Here is a 20,889-nt window from a genome sequence, read left to right as displayed (position 1 = left end):
CACAAGATTTTGTCCATTAAACACGAATTTAAAAATTTGTTGCACATAAACAAAACTTGACAGTATAACATATTTAAAATCAGAGGTTTTCAAACTGTCGTACGCAAAAAACTAAATAGTGGTATGCAGAAGGCCAAATGGTGGTTGAACAGAAAATTAAAAATAAATATTTTTACTTATGTTTGAAAAAGTTATTATAATATTGTTTATAAAATATAAACAATTATTAACTAGATATTTCATCACTAATATCAAATCTACAAATCCATGGTTTTCATTGAAAATTTTTATTTTATTCATATCTTATTTTAAAAATCTAATAAATCTATATTCATAAATAAATAATAATTTTATTGTATTATTTTGCTGCCTTATTATTTAAAATAAATATATTTGATCATGCAAAAATCATTTTTTATTCATTAGTGGTACACTAATTGTATGTGCACTAGATTGTAATATACTTAAGTAGTACACAAATAAAAAAGTTTGAGAACCGCTGCTTTAAATCAATAATTTGAAAAATTTGGTACTTAATATTTTAATACTCAAAAATGTTGCTTAAAAATATAGAGATGACTGTTGTCTCTATTTTACAAAACAAATTTGACTGATTAGCTGTAGCAATGATTTGTACATACTTGTACTCTACGTTCCTGTGTTCTTCTGACTTAAGCAAAAAACGCAGAGTGCAGCATAAATGATACGTCAGTAACATGTTTATCGCTACACAACTACACCTTATAAAAAGAAAAAAAGAAATACTTTTTCAAAAAGATTTTTTTTTTGTTTTTAATTTAAAAAATATTTAATAAAAAAATTTAATTTACATAATAAACTTATTAAATATTTAATTATTTGCTTCAATATAAAATTGTTTAAGAAACTGTTCTTCAAGAGGATGTAATGTACCAACAATAACAATTGAATGTAATGGTGGACCCATATCCACATTGGCCATTTCAGCTAATGTGCCCACCAATATTTTTTGATCTGGCCATCCAATACGTGCTGCACCCACACACAAACTTTCTCTGGTAACATCTATGAAAAATGTACATAAACATAAATACAAATATTTCAAATTGAAACATTATGACTAACAATTTTCTCCTTCGAATTCATTACTGTCTATAATTTGTAATAGCTGTGAACATGCTTGTTTTACTTCCATAAATCTAGATGGCTGATATTCTTTTTTTTTCTTTGTAATACTTTCCCATGTTGGTTCTTTTACTTGAATATCTACAAAAAGCCAATTATTATAACTTTATTTTTCAATTTAAATCATTATTTTCAACTCACCAAGTAAACATAAGGTGTGTAATCCATTAGATTTGTTTTGGTTAATTTTTTTTAAGAAACTTGAAGGTTTCCAATTATCTGTCCAGAAAGGTATAGACACTGTTTCTCCAAAATGATATAACTAAAATAAAAAATTATCAAATAATTAAAAAAAAAATAATTAAGTGAACAACCAAGACAATATATGTGTAAAATATTGATAATTTTTAACATTGAATACCTAAAACTTTAATCTTAGAACATTTTTGTAATAACAACACTTTTTTAGTACAAATATATTATATTCCTATTACAAATGTATCTTGTTTATGTACATTATTCATATATACATACAGTATTATATTATTAAATTATATAAAATGTAAGATTATTATTTTTAATAAATATATAATAATTAATTTGTGAAAGAATAAAAAGAAAGAAGGAAATTAATAAGTAATAATAAAAAATAATGAAATCTAGTGTTTTAAAAATTAAAAGGTAGGTATAAACATACAACTAACATTATAAAAACTCATATATATTCAAACATATTTTTACATGACATTTTCCTTATTTGAAAATAAAAATAAAACATTTCAAGTAATTTTAATAGAAAAAAAACAATTTTTAGATTTGCTTCTATTAAAGTTATACATATAAAAAAGTAAAGACAAAATAAATATAATAATTATTCAAATGTAATTTATAAGTTATAAAGGTTATAAATATGTTTGTATCTTTAAAATAGATTTGTGTTAGTCGGAAAAACTTTAAATTTTATTAGTTGTAACCAACTTTACTTTTTAGTAAATTTTAGTTTTCAATATTTTAATACATAGATTGTGCAAAATATGTATGTTATGTTAAAATTACAAATATGAGGAAGGTGATAGAATTTATTTATTTAACTATTAACTCACTTGAAGTCCACAACATCCTATGGCATTCATAATAGAAGCATTATGAATCACTTTAGTCTCAATGTTTAAATCACGTGCCCTTAACAATATGTCAGCATGAGTAGTTGCACCAAAAGGATCACCAACCACAAGTAAGACTATATCGTCCTTATCTGCTTTATCTAATATTTCATCTGCACCTTGTTCTACTAGATCTCGGTCAGCTTCAATTAATTGCCTTTCATAAAATTTTTCCTATATAAAGCATATTATATAATTTTAACTATTGTAAATACATGTGTATGGTATAAAATGTATATTATGTAAAAAATGTATCACATTACTATAATTATAAACAGAAATGACTAGGTATATTATAAATGTAAATAAAACATTTTTTTGGGCTGATATTTTAAATTAAATTTTATATATAAATTAATACTTTTCATTCTTCATTCAAATCAAACAGATGAACAACCTTTAAAGGATAGTGAAAGCCACTTGTAGCTTAAATACAAAATACACAATTTTTTATATAGTAACATTATACCCATAGGCGAAACTAGACATTTTTATTAGGTCAGGCCAAATAAAATATATATATAAAAAAAATTATATCAAGCGATTCAAGTCCACAAATTCGTACACTTCTAATAAGTATGTACACGAGTGGCATAATAATCTTGCATTCGAGCAGTACGTAAACATGTTTACGTATTTTTAAATATACATATTTTATTTTTAAACGCAAAATTTCACGAATTTTAGATGCAAAAAATAAAGTTTTTAATTTTAAATAAATATAATATTAGGAATTTTAAAAAAATTACTTAAATATATGCCCAAATAATTATTGAAATATATAATATACATTATAAACATTTTCAGCCAGTATTAGGTCAGGCCATGGCTTGACTGGCCTGACCCGTAGTTTCGCCTATGATTATACCTATAGAATAATACAATATACCATTTATACCTAAATATCATACTTGAATATTTTTCAAAATAAAATTTATTTCATATTTTTTTATTCATTTGAAGTTAAGAAATATTATTTATTTAATTTTATATATTTATATATATTTTTTTAACAATATTTTTTAGTATAAAAATTGAAAAATTAGTTTGGTAAATTTTTATTAGCACAAGTAATACATAAGTACAAATTTTGCTAGTATTTAAATTTTTTTTTTTTGAATAAAATAAAAAAATTCAGTCGATTACAAACTGAAGCAATGTGCTATTATTTAAACTCATAAAATTTAGTCTCTGCAATAGTTATTATAACTAAATATACATAACTCAATACGAATGGTCTAAAAATATTAATATAAAAATTCACTACATTTTTAACTCTGTATATTAAGTATACCCGTGTATCTACTTGAGATTTAATTTTAATTATTGGAAAAAGATTATTAATATGCATCCAAAAACTACAAACAGTGTTAAACCTAATACATATTGATATTTACCAACCAGTTTAAGTTTGTTTTCTGGTAATATAGATGTGTAAGATTCTAAGTACACTCGATTGGCACTACGAACGATTTCAAGACCTCGGACTGTGATGTCTTTGACGTCCCCTAAACCTACTCCAATGATGTAAAACATTGTTGTTACGAAAGAAAAAGTATTTTTATTTATCGAAAACAATTAACAAACAATCGAATAGCAAAATCTACTTAATTTAAGAGCTTAATATTTTTTTTGTAAATATCTGTGTGTAAGAAACTGTTTTGTAATCGCATTAGCCGGGTGTGAGTTATCTATTGATAACGGCATGTAGCTATCACATGGTTATGGTGTACTGAATACTGATAATGACAACCACTACTTCGATTTTTAAATTAGGTCCCCACTGCGAATAATATAAAAATAATTTTTATAGTTCATGATAGTTTAGCAGATTTTAAAGATAAACTAATTTTCAATACTTCATTTGTTGGGCATTGTGTACCAGTGCAGCAAATAACTTCTGCCCCGATATTTTATTATTACTATTTATTACCTAGTACATAATATGAAATGTACAACTATCTCGAATGTTAATTGTTACGAATAGTAACTACATACAATGAATAACACGATATTACATTGTACGGTGAACCAATGCAACGAATTACGAAATCATCACAGACTAATCGTATGAACAATATTATAAATTATAATAATGGGTAATATAAATATCAATTCATATTTTTGAAAAGTGCATTACATAAATACATTTCATAATACGTCTGGAGGTAATTTGAATATTTAAAACTATTGGGAGCGGGGGGACATCAACTCTACACCAGTCCGAGCAAACCCGCGGAGTCACGCCCACTATAGTACCGAAAGGGTAGTGCGATGGTAGTTAATAGTTATCACTATAATAATATTACACCTACTTCCAAAATGAAGATTTAAGTATGTACCTATTAAATTTAATCAATACGATCACGAATTACGTCAACTTTAATTATTGTATTACTCAGTACTGTTGTCTATAAGTTATCAATGTTATTACCTAGTACTTAATTTTGATTACCTGTGAGAAATACAATCAAGTATTTCCTGATAATGAAATAGTATTTAAAGAAATACCTAATATAGAAGTTAATTTATTATTTTCCTATTAAAATGAGTTACATGTTTTGTACAGTTGAGTGGGTTTTAAAGATAAACCCATTTTAAATAATCAAATCAAATATATAATCAAACGTATGAGATTAAATTAACTACTCAGGGCTGAAAACAATATATAAACTAGTTGGTAAATTAATCGTAACTATTTCAATTTTCAAGTACAAAAGTAATATGAGCGAAAATAACGCAATTTCGGCTTTAAAAATAATAAAAACATATTGGTACCTAGATGTCCTAAAAGGTGAAGGTCAAGTTAAACTTTATCTTCCCCCAGAACATTGTCTACTGGAAGAAATAATATTAGGAGCTTTAAAAATGAGCCTTTAATTTAAAAATCAAGTAACAGAAAAGTTTGTTTAAAGTAATAGAAGAATTTATTTTATTTAGAAGTATAAAGAAGGTGGACAAGTGGGTATTACTCGCAACTGTACAGAAGTAAATTTTAATTTTAATCTAGCAATTTATTTGGTAATTAGTAGAGATATGATGGGTTTAAAAAAAAGTTTGGAGAAGGATTGAGTACACATTATACAGAACTCTAAATTTTTAATTTGGTGAAAAGTTTACAATTTATGGTGTTAAGACCACTGTCGGGCGCGTATGCGCATATGAGGTCCGACGGCAATAGTACATAAACATTTAAGATATTATATTATGTAATTAAATCACAAAATCAGTCCAAAACGACTAATAGATACCTCTACCTATATAGTAAGAACTACTGAATAATGGTAATCAGGCCTAGTTCAAATGTATAAGCACACCTAGGTAAACTCGAGTTTTGCAGCCCCTTACAAGTAAAATTTTTAAAAACTATATATTAAAATGTTAAATGCTGCCCTAGGTGTGGGCTTATGTCGCTTACTCGCTTACTCCTTGAGCTTGGCTTTGTGGTAATTTACTTTAATATGCTATAATGCTCTGTGTTGACGTATTGTATAAGTATAACATTGATGTTGTATTTTGTTAATGTAATATACATAAACAAAACGTATAAATATTGTATGCTGTATTTTGTAGTGACTTGGTAAGTATCTATAAAATGTATAACAATCGTAAAACATTGCAATACGACTAGGTAATACGTTTATCAGTTACAAATGTTTACACATTAATCATAGTTGATTTTAATTATATTTTATTTTATTTACTACTATAAAAGTCAAAAGACACGGGTACCTGATGTCCTGATATCTTTAATAGGTAATATTGTTGTGAATTAATTCATTAATTAAATACTAATGACTAATTGTTAAGTACAATTATATCTTATTTGAATAAAATATAAGTAAATTGTCGTTATTTAATAAATATTATAATACCATTATAAATTGTTATTAATTCATAACTACTAGGTATTGATAATGAATACAAATGTTTTGTGTTAAAATTTCGAACCCGGTTCAGCAATTTGCACTGAAATACTGAATCAGATTAAGATCGGTAAAAAGACAAATAAATATTAATATAAAATATAAGTACGTGATCAATGTGATCATTAATACTTCGTTAATACTAGAATTAGGTACCTAAAAGTTTAGTAAATTGGCAAAATATACAACAGTGCCTCTAAAAAAAATAGTGTCCACAGGATTCAATAAACGTAGTTCCACCACCGCATGTTTCATTAATCTTCACATTTTAATGGCTATTAAATTAGTTTTTTTCGTTTTGATTTTAATTTGCAATACTAAATATTATTTTTTATTATTTTTATATTATTCTTTTTTTTTTTTTTAATATTATTATTTTTTTATACGACACCGACTTCAAGCACTACTTTTTAGTAACTACATGAATTCTAAAGACGAATTAAATAGATAGGGCTTAAGAGAGCTATATCCCTAGGCCCCTCAAAAAAAAAAAAAAAAAAAAAAGAGAACCTTCAAAATATTAATAAACAAATGTGTACAAACATTTTTTTGTAAAATAAGTACCTCTAAAAATAGGTTAGTCCAGAGCCACTCATTACATTTTATTTAGCTTTAAAGAATTACATAAGAGAAATTTTGAATTAAATTTTCAAGGATTTTTATCCAGCGCTTAATGTTTGTTACATTTATAGAAATAAAACAAAAAAATAAAATTCATAAATAACTTAAAAAAAGATAAAATATTTTTAAAATTACATAAAGTATAAAAAATGATTATATAAACATTCGACAAATAATTTAAGTATCCACGATTATTTGTTTTCAAATACTTAAAAAAAAAAAAAAAACTTTTTTTCCGAAACTGGATTTGCGTACAATTTTTATTTTTATTTTTATTAATTTATTTTCTTAGTTATTTTGAAACTACGGGAATTTTGAACTTAATTTATACAAAATAGGTATAATTATCATAATAATGTATTAGTTATCCTGTAGCTCCCGCCGTATAGGACATTATGACGTATAGCCGTATAGGTGCTATATTAATTGGATATAACTATATGTCTATATAAGATATTATATTAACATATTATAGCTTATATAGCTATAACTACTTATTATAGTAAATGTTCAAATGATTCGATAATATTAGTAAGTAGTAACAATACAATAAATGTCATATTATTATTATTAGAATTTCATACTAATAATACATAGACACATAGACGCGTAGTAATATACTGCTGTATCCAGTTAATCAAAAGTTGTTAAGTATAGTCGGTATAGATAGTTTAGTAGTAGGTAGGTTTGGTCGCCAGTAGGGAACTCGAAACAGGGCAACACTATACTTAATTCCTCATATAGTTTTAGACTTCGACTACTATTCGAGAACTTAATAGTTATTATATTAAATCGTACTTGAAATATTCCAACATATAATAGATTTTATACTTATATAGGTATAAACTTAAATGAATAATTGAATAGGTAGAAAGTAATTATTGATCTAATGCTATAATACCATTACATTATTAAATTGATACAAATGAATAACACCTATGAAACGCCTATATAAACGATGGCAAGATATAGTAAAAATATAAAATATCAACTTGAAAATTAATTTATATACTAAGTGTAGAAACTAGACATGATTTAATATGTTTAATTAGGTCTCAATAAGATTTTATGTTATAACTACTTACCTATTAGGTATAAGTTGTAACAAAAACACCAATTTCTACAATAGGCAATATTTATATAGGTACATGTTATGTCTAGTAGGTACCCATATATATGTATGTAATGTATGATCTGGGTACCTATGTAATTATTTGTTTCATAGAAGTTATAAATATGAGTGTGTTTTTTTTAACAATTATTAAACAAAGAGAGATTAGAGAATAATAACAAATAAGATATCTAACAATTATTATTGTGATAATTTTGATCACCATAGTAACAACATTCACAACTATATCATTGATTTGTTGTAATATTATGTTTTCAGTTATACTGACTTACCTAGATAAACAATATTGTTTATAAAATACCAAATATTGTGAAAATATAATATATTTAAAATATAATGTTTAGTGACAGCCCAGTGAATGTAGTTGGGTTTAACCACACTGAAACGCATAGAAAGGGGTGTGTTAAATAATTATTTTAATATTTTTGTAGAATTATTTTTAATTATTTGTTTAAACAGGAAAACTGAAAAATCAAGTCAATATAATGGACTGTTAACTGAAGACAAATCATGCGATACTGTTGATGTGAAAACTGTAGAAGTTGGTTAAATTTATCGCCAATTTTGCCTATAAAATATTATTTACTGTTAAATGTTTTAGACGCAGACAGATGTCATTGAAAACATTGATGTTGGAAATATTGATCTTGTTGCATTAAATAGTTGTTTGGAAAAAGGCTTAAGACTTTTAAAGACTCAATGTAATGACTGGCCAAAAATGAATAGTTATTTAGAGACAACTCAGAAAGATATAAATGATGACAAAACCATTAAAGTATTTTTAAGACAACACCCTTCATTTGGAATGGTAATTACTTGTAGTTTTTATAAATATAGGTAGTTTTATGTAAAAGATTATGTTAACTGTATTTTAAAAATATTATTAAATCTCTAGTTTTAAATATTTTTATCAATATAAAGTAAATTAAATTTAGTAGTTTTATAACTTAATTTTGAATAAGCTATAAGAAATAGTTTAAAGATATTAGTTTGAGATGTTAATGAGTTATCTTCAGTACCTTAGTAAATTATTCTTAGATATTATATACCATGTTGACTATAGATTTTAGTTAAAAGGTCAATTATAATAATTAATGATCACATATTTTAGTCATTGAAGTAGCTTAAACATATATCATTACCTACATCATACATATTATATTAATTTAATTATTTTAAACAACAATGGTTTTGTGAAATTTAAAGTTAAATTCATATTTATTAGTTAATTGAACATTTTAAAAAGTCTTTAATGTTTGAACAATATTAATTATTAATAATGAATTACAATAATTTGTTTTAAATTGATTTTTAAGAAAAATATCAGTGCACTTAGTTGGAATTGTAGCGGCGACAAGTTAATGGTAGCTACTGGTGAACATTGTCATACCCAGTGGTGTAATCATTTAAATTCAGTGTTTGTTTACTCTATGTTGGAGTGAGTAAATTATCTCTGATATTAGTATCTAACTTTGTAAAATTATTATTTAATATTAATAGTAAAATGAATAATAAATACTATAATGTGTGTTTTATATGAAATTTAGTTTAGAAAATAGTGGTAGTACTATATCTAATAAGCTGGAGGTCACTTCTTGTATAACATGCTTAGCTACACATCCAACCAATCAACATCTAATAACAGCTGGATTATACAATGGTAATAGTTTTTATGAAAAATACATATTATAATATTTTAGTAATACAAATTACTAAAATATATATTTTTTTTGTTTTTAAAATGGTGATGTTACCAATAATTTATAGTTTTAAAATATTTATTGTTTAACATGTGTAGAGAAATAAGCATTACCTAAGCAATCAACATGTAGATCACTTGTGTCGTGAAAAAACAAAACCATTCTACAAGTTCCGCAACTAGTGAGGGCACAATGCACCCCAAAGAGACCTCATCATTTCATAAGAGAGCTCGTAAACTTTGTCACTAAGTTGTATTAACAGATATAGAATTTAACTTGCACCTAAATCATTAATGCCCTAGTTGCGATACTGTGTTCTACCACATTTGTCATGAACTACAATTTGCTGTAGCTGTGTTAAACGCTAGCAGTAAATGTTATATTAATTATAGAACAAATTGGAGTCCATACTAATTAGCAATTACCCTCAAATAACTTAAATGAAGTGTTTGTGGGTATTATTAAACAATATTCTATCCATGTAAATAGAGCTTCCACTTCAAAGGAGGTGTAAAAAGAATAGAGACCATCTGTGTAATCATCAAAGGATTCAGTTGTCCATGATTTTTTCAATTACATGAATGCAACATTTTGTGATTAATTAGTACAGTAATAGTAATAACTTTATAATTTATACATTTCTTTTATTTTTAATCTTATTTTAGTTGAAATTTTTCTCGTCATAAATTAATACTTAATCATGTTTATTTTTATAATTTGCATGAACTACTTGTTTGTATTTTTCATGATACCAGTGAGCTATAAGTAGATTGCAACATTTATGGTAAATTGCTAATGACACCATAACTGATAAAGATAATTGTATTTGGTATACTTAGCTTCATTAGTACTTACTATATTTACTATATACCAATGGATATATGATGCTAAACATAACTTTTAGGTGAATTATTAATTTGCAACACAAATGACAATATGTCTATGGTTACTCTCGAATGGCATTCACAATCTGTATCTGAATCATTATGGTTTGTAAGATCTGATCTTCGCGTGGTATTGATAACTGCCGGAAAAGATGGATATGTATGTGTAGGAACTATGATGAGTGACAAAATAAAATTTACTCAGCGAATATGCAGGTAATCAAAACAGAAGTTAAATTATTCGAATTAACAATCATAATTAATGAGTAATTAAATTATATTTTATTTAATTATGTTACATGTACCTCTATACAAATTAATATAACTAAAATTAATTCTTAATATTAAAGTATAAAATATTATCGTCATGACATATTATACATAAATAAAAATTCATATTTACACATTTAATACGGTTGCATATTTAAATCATATTATTGTATTCATAATATATTATGTGTTTTCGTGTCTTATAATAACTTCTGTTTGTAAGGCATTTTTTGATATTTAAACACCATGGAATAATTTTTAAGTATATAATATACTTATTATCTGATAGACAGAATAGACAATAAAGTTCATTATTTAATTGTTAAAATGAATAAACATTAACTATACATATAAGTTTTTGTTTTCTAATATTAAAATATTAGACAATGAAGTTTGGTTTAGAGTAGACTATGTAAATATCCTTTGCTAATACTAAATTTGTTTTAGCGTTAGTGTATCCATGTGTTTATCATATTAAAACAAGCAATAACATAACAATTGAAAAAAATTAATTTGATTGCAATTTAAATTCAAAAGATTGTTGATAAAATTGTATCAAGAATAATTGAAAAATACAACACTTAAGTACTTTAACTCATTAAGTACAATTGTTTGTTAACATGGAATCCATATAACAATGTTAAAAATATGTCAGGTTGATATCACAGACCTGAGAAAATTATATTATGCAAGTCGTAAACAATTGGTTTATTTATGACAAGTTTTCAATCAGTCTGTACTCTGAGGGAAATACACTGTATACATCAGAAAAACACATTTGTTATTTTATTAAAATCATTTAAATATGTAAGAAAAAATCAAATAAGCGAGAAGTATGTAAAATCAAATGAAGCTAATTTTTTCAAAAATGTTATGTATCAAATTTATTACTTGCTAAAATTAATTTATCATGTCACATTGAAAATATGTTTTTACATATACATTTAAGGACTGGTGATCACTTATGACATACATAAAAATTCTAGCTCTGTCCAGAATCAAAAATTATTAGATATTTTTGAACAAAAAAAAATTTATTTGCATTTACATTTTAAAATATTTTGAGTGCTTTTGTTAGTTTTATTATTAGAGTTAAGATCTGGATTTAAGTAATTAGTAATAAATTATATAATAAATAATAAACATCTAACTACATGTCTATAGGTATTTAGTTGGAATTCCAGGAAAAGTTGGGATTCGATGTTTTGATTATTCAAACAGACATTTTTTAGTAGCTTTGGAAAATGGAAAAATTTCTAGTCACTTATGTGAAACAACAAGAAACATTAAAGGTACATATTTTAACTGAAAATAAAATAAATTTGTATTACACACTATTCCACACCACCCATGAGGTTGTGTGTCAGGTGCGTTTTTTTTAAAGTGGTATCCCCAATAGGCCTAGTCCACTATGACAAGTACAGAGGATTATTACTTGTACCGTGCAATTTTTTTTTATTTATTCAGTTATAGAAATAAGTACATTAATACGAATTTGACTATGGATGTTGATTTTAAATTTAACAGAAAATATTGCAATGTATATAGTAAACTTATGTACCTATTATTTTAATACAGATGATGTTAATATTTAAATTTTAAATAATTTATATAAAAATATTAAGTATAGAACTAAATTAATTTATTATAATTTTTACCTAAAATTTCAAGCCCCAAAAATTTGTTATCATAATTTATAATTTTTTTTTTTTTTTGTACTTTCGGTGATTAATTTTTATTCAAAATTTTTATTAAATTGTGCGTTTCAGAAGACCAAGTTTTAGAAGCAGTAAAAGTTAAAACATATAATGGACATTCATTAATGATTGAAAATATACAATTTTGTCACAAAAATTCAACTACATTTATCATTACTCAATTTGATTGTACAATATTATTATATAATGTGTATCAAGTTGGTAAAAGTAAATTATTAATTTTGAGTACATTATAGATTAAATGTAATTTATTCACAGAAAGATCCACAAAAAATTATTTTCAATCAAAAACTAATAACTAGATTATGTTGGAGTTTAGAAAATGAGTTTATAGTGTACATCGCTGAAGACAATGGAGAACTTACTAAAATCAATTTGACAAATGGGAAAACAGATTCAATCAAAAAATTTGCATCTTGCAATATCATTGCAATGAAAATCAATCCAAAAAGGTTTTAATTTAAAGTTTTAGTGATGTATATATAATTATTTAATAATTTAATTTTCTATACAGGAAAAAAAATATTGCAATCGGTTCAATACAAGGAGAAATTTATGTATGTAAATATGAATAGCCATTTACGAGAAAAAAATTAATTTAAATAATATAAATTATTACGAGTTTATAAATGAATATCGGGCGGAATGTTACTCACGGTTTAATTAATTATAAAAATGCACTGCATTTATTTATTTAAGAGAAAAATTGTATTAATTTTGAGTTTTTTTTTTTTTTTGTGCCGTATAAAGGATATTTTGAGACATTAAATTATTTTTAAGAAAAACTAGTTTTGTTGTGATGGCAAAACTATGATGTAGAAAGGAATAAATAAATATATGTACTGTACTTGTAGTAGTATTGTTATAAGAATGAGATCGTATAAGGAATACTAACAGCTTAGGAATGGCTGTATTTCATTATTATAATTACTATTTTTTTTTTGTTTTTTTTTTAGGTTTTTCTTTTTTTTTGGTTTTTACTTTTTTTTCCTTAAAGTTAATAAAAAAAAAAAAATTAGTTTCGAGATGAATTAATACACTAATTTAAAAAGAAAACACTACTAAATGTTTAAAAATTAATAACAATTTTAAAGATATTTGTAAAACAATTTAAGTAAATAAAAATACATTTGAATATTGGTGATTCATCTTACACGTAATGGATTGGAATACTTATTTTTTTTTAACTGTAACAGTCTTACAGAAAAAAAAAAATTCCAATTCAACATTAATATTCTTAGCATATATTTTTAAACAATAATAAAATAATTTATCATAAAAAAATAACACAGTAATATCACACCAATGGCCACATTCCTTATAATATGTATAATATTATCAACAATAATAGGATAGCCACTAAAACAGACACATACTGTGTTCCTTAAAACTAATCTGAAGAATTATTCATTATTGATCTACCTTAACAGATTAAAGCCTAATGCTCGACATAAGGAGTTTAATGGGATATGGTTTGGGCCCATTGTTTCAATCACATACTTTGTATGTCAATATTATTAATAGCGAAAATCTATGCCAAACATTAATATTGCATAAGTGAGACAACATATTATATAATACAAACATATATATTGTTAACAATTGAACAACATATTGTTGTTTTACATTTTTTTTTTTCTAAGTCATCACTTATAACAATTTACATTTTTAATTGTACAAAGATCTTTGATATGAAATGCATAACAACCTCTATAACACATTAAGACACTAAATCTATTCTACTTGATACAGTCGGTGGAATAGTTTTTAATAAACAATTAGTATATAATAATCTGTGATATTGAACTACAATACTTATTAATTACACGTAAGAGAGGTTGACATACAATTAAAATTCATTCCCATTTTTTTAAACAATCTATTTTTTAAACATACATTCATTAATCTTTTCAAAAGTTACAACATTCACAAGATACAACACACATAAGGGCTTACTATGTGTAATATAATTATGGTAAGTAAACCTTAAAAAAAATATTGTTCTGTATCACAATTGCACTTAAATAATATCAGAGAAGGGTAAAAAGTGTATTTGAAATAATATTTATTTTAACTTTTTTTTTTCACATGCTTATGCTCATTATTTATAAAATTGGTAGTTAAATTAAAATATGAATAAATATTAAATAAAAAGGTAACATTTAAAGGAATGATGACAAGTTCCATATACATCTGATTGAAGTGATGCATATATTTATGTTATATTTTTTTTTGAAATTCATAGCTTTTAATTCAAATACAAATTTTACCAATTACTGACAAAAATAAAAATTGAATCGCTGATTTTATTATCACAAATATCACATTAACAAATGAATTATTTTTTCTTAACATAATTTTTTTTAAATTTAAATATTGGGTATGGTGGATTTTGACGACATAACATATTGATTGATAATACAACTAGGTATATATAAAAATTGTCTTATTAAACATAGATTTGATTTTCATAAATATTACAACCAATCAGCAATTCAATTCAATTATATTATAGCAGTTTAAAATAATAATTTTCATAACTATCTATGTACTAATATTTGTATTGCATTAAATTTGTAGTTCACCTAAATAAGTGACTAGATACTGATGCAAAAATCAGTCCATAATGAGTTTTGTCACAAAAAAAAAAACAATAAAAAAAAAAAAAAAATTAAATAATTAAAAAACAACATTACATTTAAATAATTATGATACTTAAGATTAAAAATTTTAGTTAAGAAAAAGAGACTGATAAGATAAAATATAAGTTATTAACACATGATAATATATAAAATATAACTAGAATGTTGAAAATATTTAAAAGACAACTTCATTATGAATATGGGATGAGGGGACAATATAGTAAGGTGGAGGGGAATATACTATAGTGAAAAAAATCACAATAAGCGTTACAATGTAAAATCAAATAATAATAATGAAAATAAAACATTAGTCAAAATTTAAATTTTGAAGAATATCTTAGATAGTTATATTGAAGATAAGAGGTGATTTTTGTCGCATGGATTTTGCTTGTGCTTGACAAGAGTTAAGCCATTGCATTGGTGGCAATGGCAAATCTCCAGGAGACGGGCAATTATTGAATTTGGCACCAGCATAAAAGTTATCACCATTAGGTGAGCCACATCGTTCATCAATGTTCATAAGTTGTTTGAGCAGGGCATATTTTTCAATAACCAATTGCTCTATATCATCTTCTTTAAACTTCTTATATGGACCATATTTTTGTGGGGATTCGTATGATGGGGGAGTATGACTTAATGGCACTTCTGGTAGATATCTAGTCGGAGTGTCTATTGGTTGAGAGCATAACAAATGAGGTCTTTTATCTTTTATTATTTTGTTGTTTTTAGCTACTTTATGAAAATTTGTTTTATCATCAATAATTTCATCGCCATCTGACAAACTATAATCCATAAATTTTCTAACATTCCTTGTATGTGATTCATTATAATTTAGCTGTTTAACGCAATTAGGCGTTTTTGATTTGGGTTTTTTTGATTCATGAATCACTTTAGAATTTTTAGCTGAATTGAACTCTGCTTTGGGTAAATTTTTTGTTTTACTTCTATGTACATTGCTTGGTAAGCTGTTTCTCCTTGGACGAATTGGTTTGTACATATTTATGATTTGCATTGAATATTTAATGAGCAATGTTAACCTACAAAAAAAATATTTCTATAAATATCATTGTTTTATATGAAGTAAAGAATTGTAATATTACAAGTTTAGTGTAAATAAATACAATTTAACACCTAATATCTCAATATGTGCCATTGTAATATAAGAAGAAGAGCTAGACATATTAATAACAAATTGTTATAGAACAATTGTAGAAGTGATTCTTTACTCTTAAAGTAATTAAGGAAACTAATAAATAAGATAAAATGGACAATTTCTTTTCGAAATTTTTCATGTCAGATTTTATAGTTTGCTTTAAGTATTATTTATATTTAAAGTGTTAGTTGTTATTTTATAATAGGTTTATTGATCTTTAGTCTTAATTAAATCTGATTGGTTTAAGCCTTAAGATTGAGTCAATTAAAATCGATTCATGCCATAAAACTATACAGATTTGTTTTTATAAATTAGGTTATGTAATTATTATATATCTAAAAAAAACATATTAAAAACATATAGAGGTAAGAATTATTTGAAGTTTTAAAAAAGTAGACAAGTAGCGTAGATAGATACTTTAACCCGTCGTTGGTGACGCTATGTGTATTTCACTCAAACATTTAGTATTTTTAGAACCATTGGTTTATATTTCATTCGATTTTGACAATATTAAATAAATGCTTCATTGAATTATTCACGAAAATAAATAAGGAAAAACATTAAATGTTATAAATAAACTAACAAAGTTATTGAAGTCCAATATTGCCGTATATGTAATAATAACGTATATGTTAGTGTTGTGCTCGTATGTCACTGATCGCCTTACCATATTATTTAGTTATTTTATTATTATGCTTTAGCAGTTCAATATTGATATTTATCAGTACCGCAATATATAAATTTGAAGGCTCATACGTGTATTTTAATAGGTGAGCATTTCGCTAACACATCACTAACGGTATTACAGAAAAATAAATATGTAGTGATTATGGATACAATAATGAAACACACATGACCAGTTGAATGTGTATTTTAAGTTTTGTATTCTAAAATACCATTTGGTTACTATTTAGCTACCAATTATCGCACTAAATGTAAATATAGTGAACATTTATATGAAAATACATCTAGATGACATTTAAAAAAAAAATTGTGTCTTTAAGTTGTACTGAAAAATAGCTCAATAGTAAATATAATAGTAATTTAGCAATGGCAGAAATTAAAAGACATTGTCTGATACTTTGGAGTTGGATATAAATTATATCAGTTTATAGTGTAATTTTCATAAGCAAGTATAAGTAACAAAAAATTATAATTTATAAAATTTAAAGAACACTTTTACAGTATACATTTAATAAACAACATTATAGTAAGTATCTAAATTACTATTTTAAGAAGTAAATATGAAAAGATAATTGGTTGATCGCATGTTAGATATTAAATTCAATGGTAAATCACATGTTGGATCAACTTAATTCAATCTTTTTAAAATAAATTTAGCTTATCAATATTATTAAAAATACACATATAGCTTTATAAGACTCAAATTCCACACTAAATAGGCATTTCATTTTTTATTGTTGAAAAATTGCCAGCTGTGCTAATAATTCACCTAATTCTTTCTGAGAATTGAAAAATTATTAGATCTTAGTTTTTTAAGTAGGTTATTTTAAAGATATAAAGTATTTTCTGGGAAATTTTTATTTAACATTATTTAAACTTATACCTATAGAAGATAAGATAGTTTTTGTGAAAAATAAAAGAAAAAATTTTGGCATTTAGGTAATACTTATAAATTTAAAATCATCGAGTATCAAACTTTTACAAAATTTAATGAACAAAGAACAATTTTTATAAGTATTATAGGAAAATTCCAAAAGCTTCATATTTAAGAACAATAATAAATATAATAAAAAAATGTATAAGTAATACAATATGTATGATAATAAAAATAGAGCACTCAAATTTATAACTATAATCTGGTGTTATGTTATTGTTAAAGTTTATAATTTCTACATACCCATAATAAATTATTTAAATATTTTTCTTCATATAATTGTGATTTGATATAATTATTATCTAATTAACATAGGAAGTAGGTACCTGTTTGTCATTAGTAACTAAACTAATGGGATTACAGCACAGATGCAGTTATAAAAATAACCTTTTTGGTGGCACTTGCGGTCACTTTTTTTTATACCTATGAACTGATTGTACAATACTGACATGATAATAAAGTAAAACTTATATTAGAGTAAAATTAAACTTTCCTTATTTTATGTTATTTATATATACAAATGATTAATAATTATAATAATAATAATAATAGCGGCAAACGAGTTGTATTTTTCAATATATTTATAAGTATATGTTTATCAGTTGTAGATAAAACATGTTAGGAAACACAACCAAGTAAGAAATAGGTTCAGTAATTTCAATAAATTTGGAAGGAAAAAAACGGTAAAAATGTGACATAGAACTCGACAACAGAATTGACAAAATATTAAAAACATATTATGAAAGTACAAAAACTAAAATAAACGTCTAAAAATTAATTTGTTAATATAAAAACTTACTTAAAAAACTAAAACAATTAACTGACATATCTTAATAAAATTGAGTCTACTAATTAATAATTATATTGAAAAATACAACTTACCTACTGTAATCGCAATGAAATATTACAATTATTATTATAACATTGATATCGATAACCTTGTCGATAATTTTGTAAATGTTAATCAAAAATAATATAAAAGTAGGAAAGTTTGATTTTAATTTGGTATAAGTTATACTTTATTATTATTATGCCAGTAATGTAAAATGAGTTTATAGTTATAAAAAAAAAGTGACAGCAAGTACTACCAAAAAAAAGTTGACCGCAACTGTGCCGACAGCTAACTAGGGATAACAATTGTTTCTTAAATTTTTATACTTGATCAAAGATTGGTCAAATGGCAATCAAAGATTTGTGAAAAACTGTTAAATTCAGTAATATAATATCTCGTATAATATTCAATATATTTTTAGAAGAAATAAAAATAAACTTCAAACGACGTGATAGTCGTCCCAGATAATGGATACCTGCAATATTTAGTGCTCGTCGCCGTGATGCTCGCCTACGCGATTTCAAAATATGCAAATAAGACACGGTTTTAATATTAGCACGATCACAGATCACTTTTCATCTGCCGGCAAATGGAACGTCGAGAACGATAACGGTAATAATTGTAATGGTAACAACAAAAACACAACGACAACAACGCGAATGTGCGAACTAAGTAGGAAAAGTATATACTAGTTAGGTAGGAACCTACCTGCAATGAATAATTTTGTTCGACGCGAAAAAAGTTATATTAAGTTGGTCCGCCATTGCCCTACTCTCTCCCCTCCCCCTCCCTACAATACACTCCATAGAAAACTCGCATTCAACCGAAACGATATGGGCCGCGGACCGCGGTTAACAGCAACGACGTCCGATCCCGCTGCAAGGTTTTTCTATTTTGCTAACCATAGATAAAAACATAAAACAGCCGCTTGACGCTTACCTATCGGCGGTGAACGGCGGCGTTACGTCGCAGTCTTCGTTTCTGGTAATGACGTCGACGGCAAAATCTCTTCACCGCGTTCAGGATTGCGTCAGCCACGCACGCACAGCAGCACGAGCCGCGGTCTGGCGTATGTTGTTTTGCGGGCTGGTGTGCTGCTAGTTCGCTGACAAAATGGAATTGAACCGGACAACGAAGCACAACAAACTCACTGTTAGGTCAACAATAATAATACGATATTATTGCACAGCACTGCACCGACGAACGGACAATGTTTTTTTCTTCCGTTTCTTTGTCGCACTAAATACGGACGAACGAAAGAAAACCGTCGGGACAGCAATAGCGACGACGTCACAAGACGATCGGTAGGCGACGGGTCGCAATCGGTATTATAATAAAATAATATTACTACTATTGCGCGGCAGTGACGCCGATTAATAATAATAATAATAATAATAATAATAATAATAATAAATAATGTCAATAATATAGATTCTCCGTCGACAAACGCGCGCTAGTTTCGTGAATGTCTACGTGCAAAAATATATAAATAATAATTTAATAGCGGATAAACAATAGTCACGATGCGATGCGGACCGAGCGCGTCGCCAGTGGCAAAAAAAAACGCAACGGATGGAAGTTCGAGAACGACTGTGGGCGAATGCCGAATGGCGACAGCGCAGCGATAGTCGTTCGACGACAACAAAAATAATAACAACAACAGCACCACTACCGCCGTGGCGATCCGAAGCTCTCCGGTGGAAGTGGGGTTTACTACTCGATACCACCCGCCGCCCGCCGACTCGCAACTCTCCGACCCCACCGCGCGCCGACAGCCGGGTACCGACGATCGGCGGGCGAGGGGGAGCGGTGGCGGTGTCCCCCCTCACTCGCGCCCGCGCCGTCGGGAACAATGGCACTCGGCACACTCTGTTGCTCGGCGGACGGGTGGTAAATAAGCATGGAAAGTGAGAGGCTGCAGCTCGCTACTCGTCGTGCACGAGCAGCTGCGCCGCCGCCGCCGTAGTCGGGTCCGTGTCGGTGGCGCACACGGCACACATCGAACGTTGCCACGTCGGTCGTCCGACCCGTCACCGCTACTCGCCGCTGCAGCGTTGGCGACCTCTGCTGCGACGTTGTCAGTTATTGGCGCGAGCGAGCTGGCGGGGCTACGGTTCTCTCGGTCC

The 20,889-nt window shown here is 26.5% G+C and overlaps 3 protein-coding genes across 4 annotated transcripts; 1 reads left to right on the top strand and 2 right to left on the bottom strand.

Annotated features, from left to right (window-relative positions):
• Window positions 1–847: 847 nt before the first annotated feature.
• LOC112598250 (diphthine methyl ester synthase) lies at window positions 848–3,941 on the bottom strand. Its single transcript, XM_025344651.1, has 5 exons — window positions 3,669–3,941; window positions 2,208–2,441; window positions 1,306–1,426; window positions 1,105–1,245; window positions 848–1,044 (listed from the first exon to the last, which is right to left on the bottom strand). Exons 1-5 carry the CDS (start codon window positions 3,801–3,803, stop codon window positions 851–853), a joined length of 825 nt encoding a protein of 274 aa, XP_025200436.1. The 5' UTR covers window positions 3,804–3,941; the 3' UTR covers window positions 848–850.
• Window positions 3,942–8,256: 4,315 nt separating this feature from the next.
• On the top strand, window positions 8,257–13,093 carry LOC112598254 (WD repeat-containing protein 34-like). Its single transcript, XM_025344658.1, has 10 exons — window positions 8,257–8,344; window positions 8,406–8,487; window positions 8,548–8,754; window positions 9,263–9,384; window positions 9,494–9,606; window positions 10,551–10,746; window positions 11,965–12,092; window positions 12,570–12,715; window positions 12,777–12,970; window positions 13,033–13,093. The coding sequence occupies exons 1-10, from the start codon at window positions 8,283–8,285 to the stop codon at window positions 13,091–13,093; spliced, it is 1,311 nt and encodes a 436-aa protein (XP_025200443.1). The 5' UTR covers window positions 8,257–8,282.
• A 2,187-nt stretch (window positions 13,094–15,280) lies between these two features.
• Window positions 15,281–20,392, bottom strand: LOC112598252. Of its 2 annotated transcripts, none has more exons than XM_025344653.1 (2): window positions 19,703–20,392; window positions 15,281–16,197 (listed from the first exon to the last, which is right to left on the bottom strand). In XM_025344653.1, exon 2 carries the CDS (start codon window positions 16,170–16,172, stop codon window positions 15,498–15,500), a length of 675 nt encoding a protein of 224 aa, XP_025200438.1. In that variant the 5' UTR covers window positions 16,173–16,197; window positions 19,703–20,392; the 3' UTR covers window positions 15,281–15,497. The 2 variants fall into 2 exon arrangements, with proteins under 2 accessions (XP_025200438.1, XP_025200440.1); XM_025344655.1 differs by lacking the exon at window positions 19,703–20,392 and adding an exon at window positions 19,239–19,449.
• Window positions 20,393–20,889: the final 497 nt, after the last annotated feature.

Source organism: Melanaphis sacchari, unplaced genomic scaffold (genome assembly GCF_002803265.2).
Source record: "Melanaphis sacchari strain LSU unplaced genomic scaffold, SCAv2.0 Contig462_pilon_pilon, whole genome shotgun sequence".
NCBI classification, from domain to species: Eukaryota; Metazoa; Arthropoda; class Insecta; order Hemiptera; family Aphididae; genus Melanaphis; species Melanaphis sacchari.
Note: the sequence above shows the minus strand (reverse complement) of the source record. Positions and strands in the feature narration are given on the sequence as shown.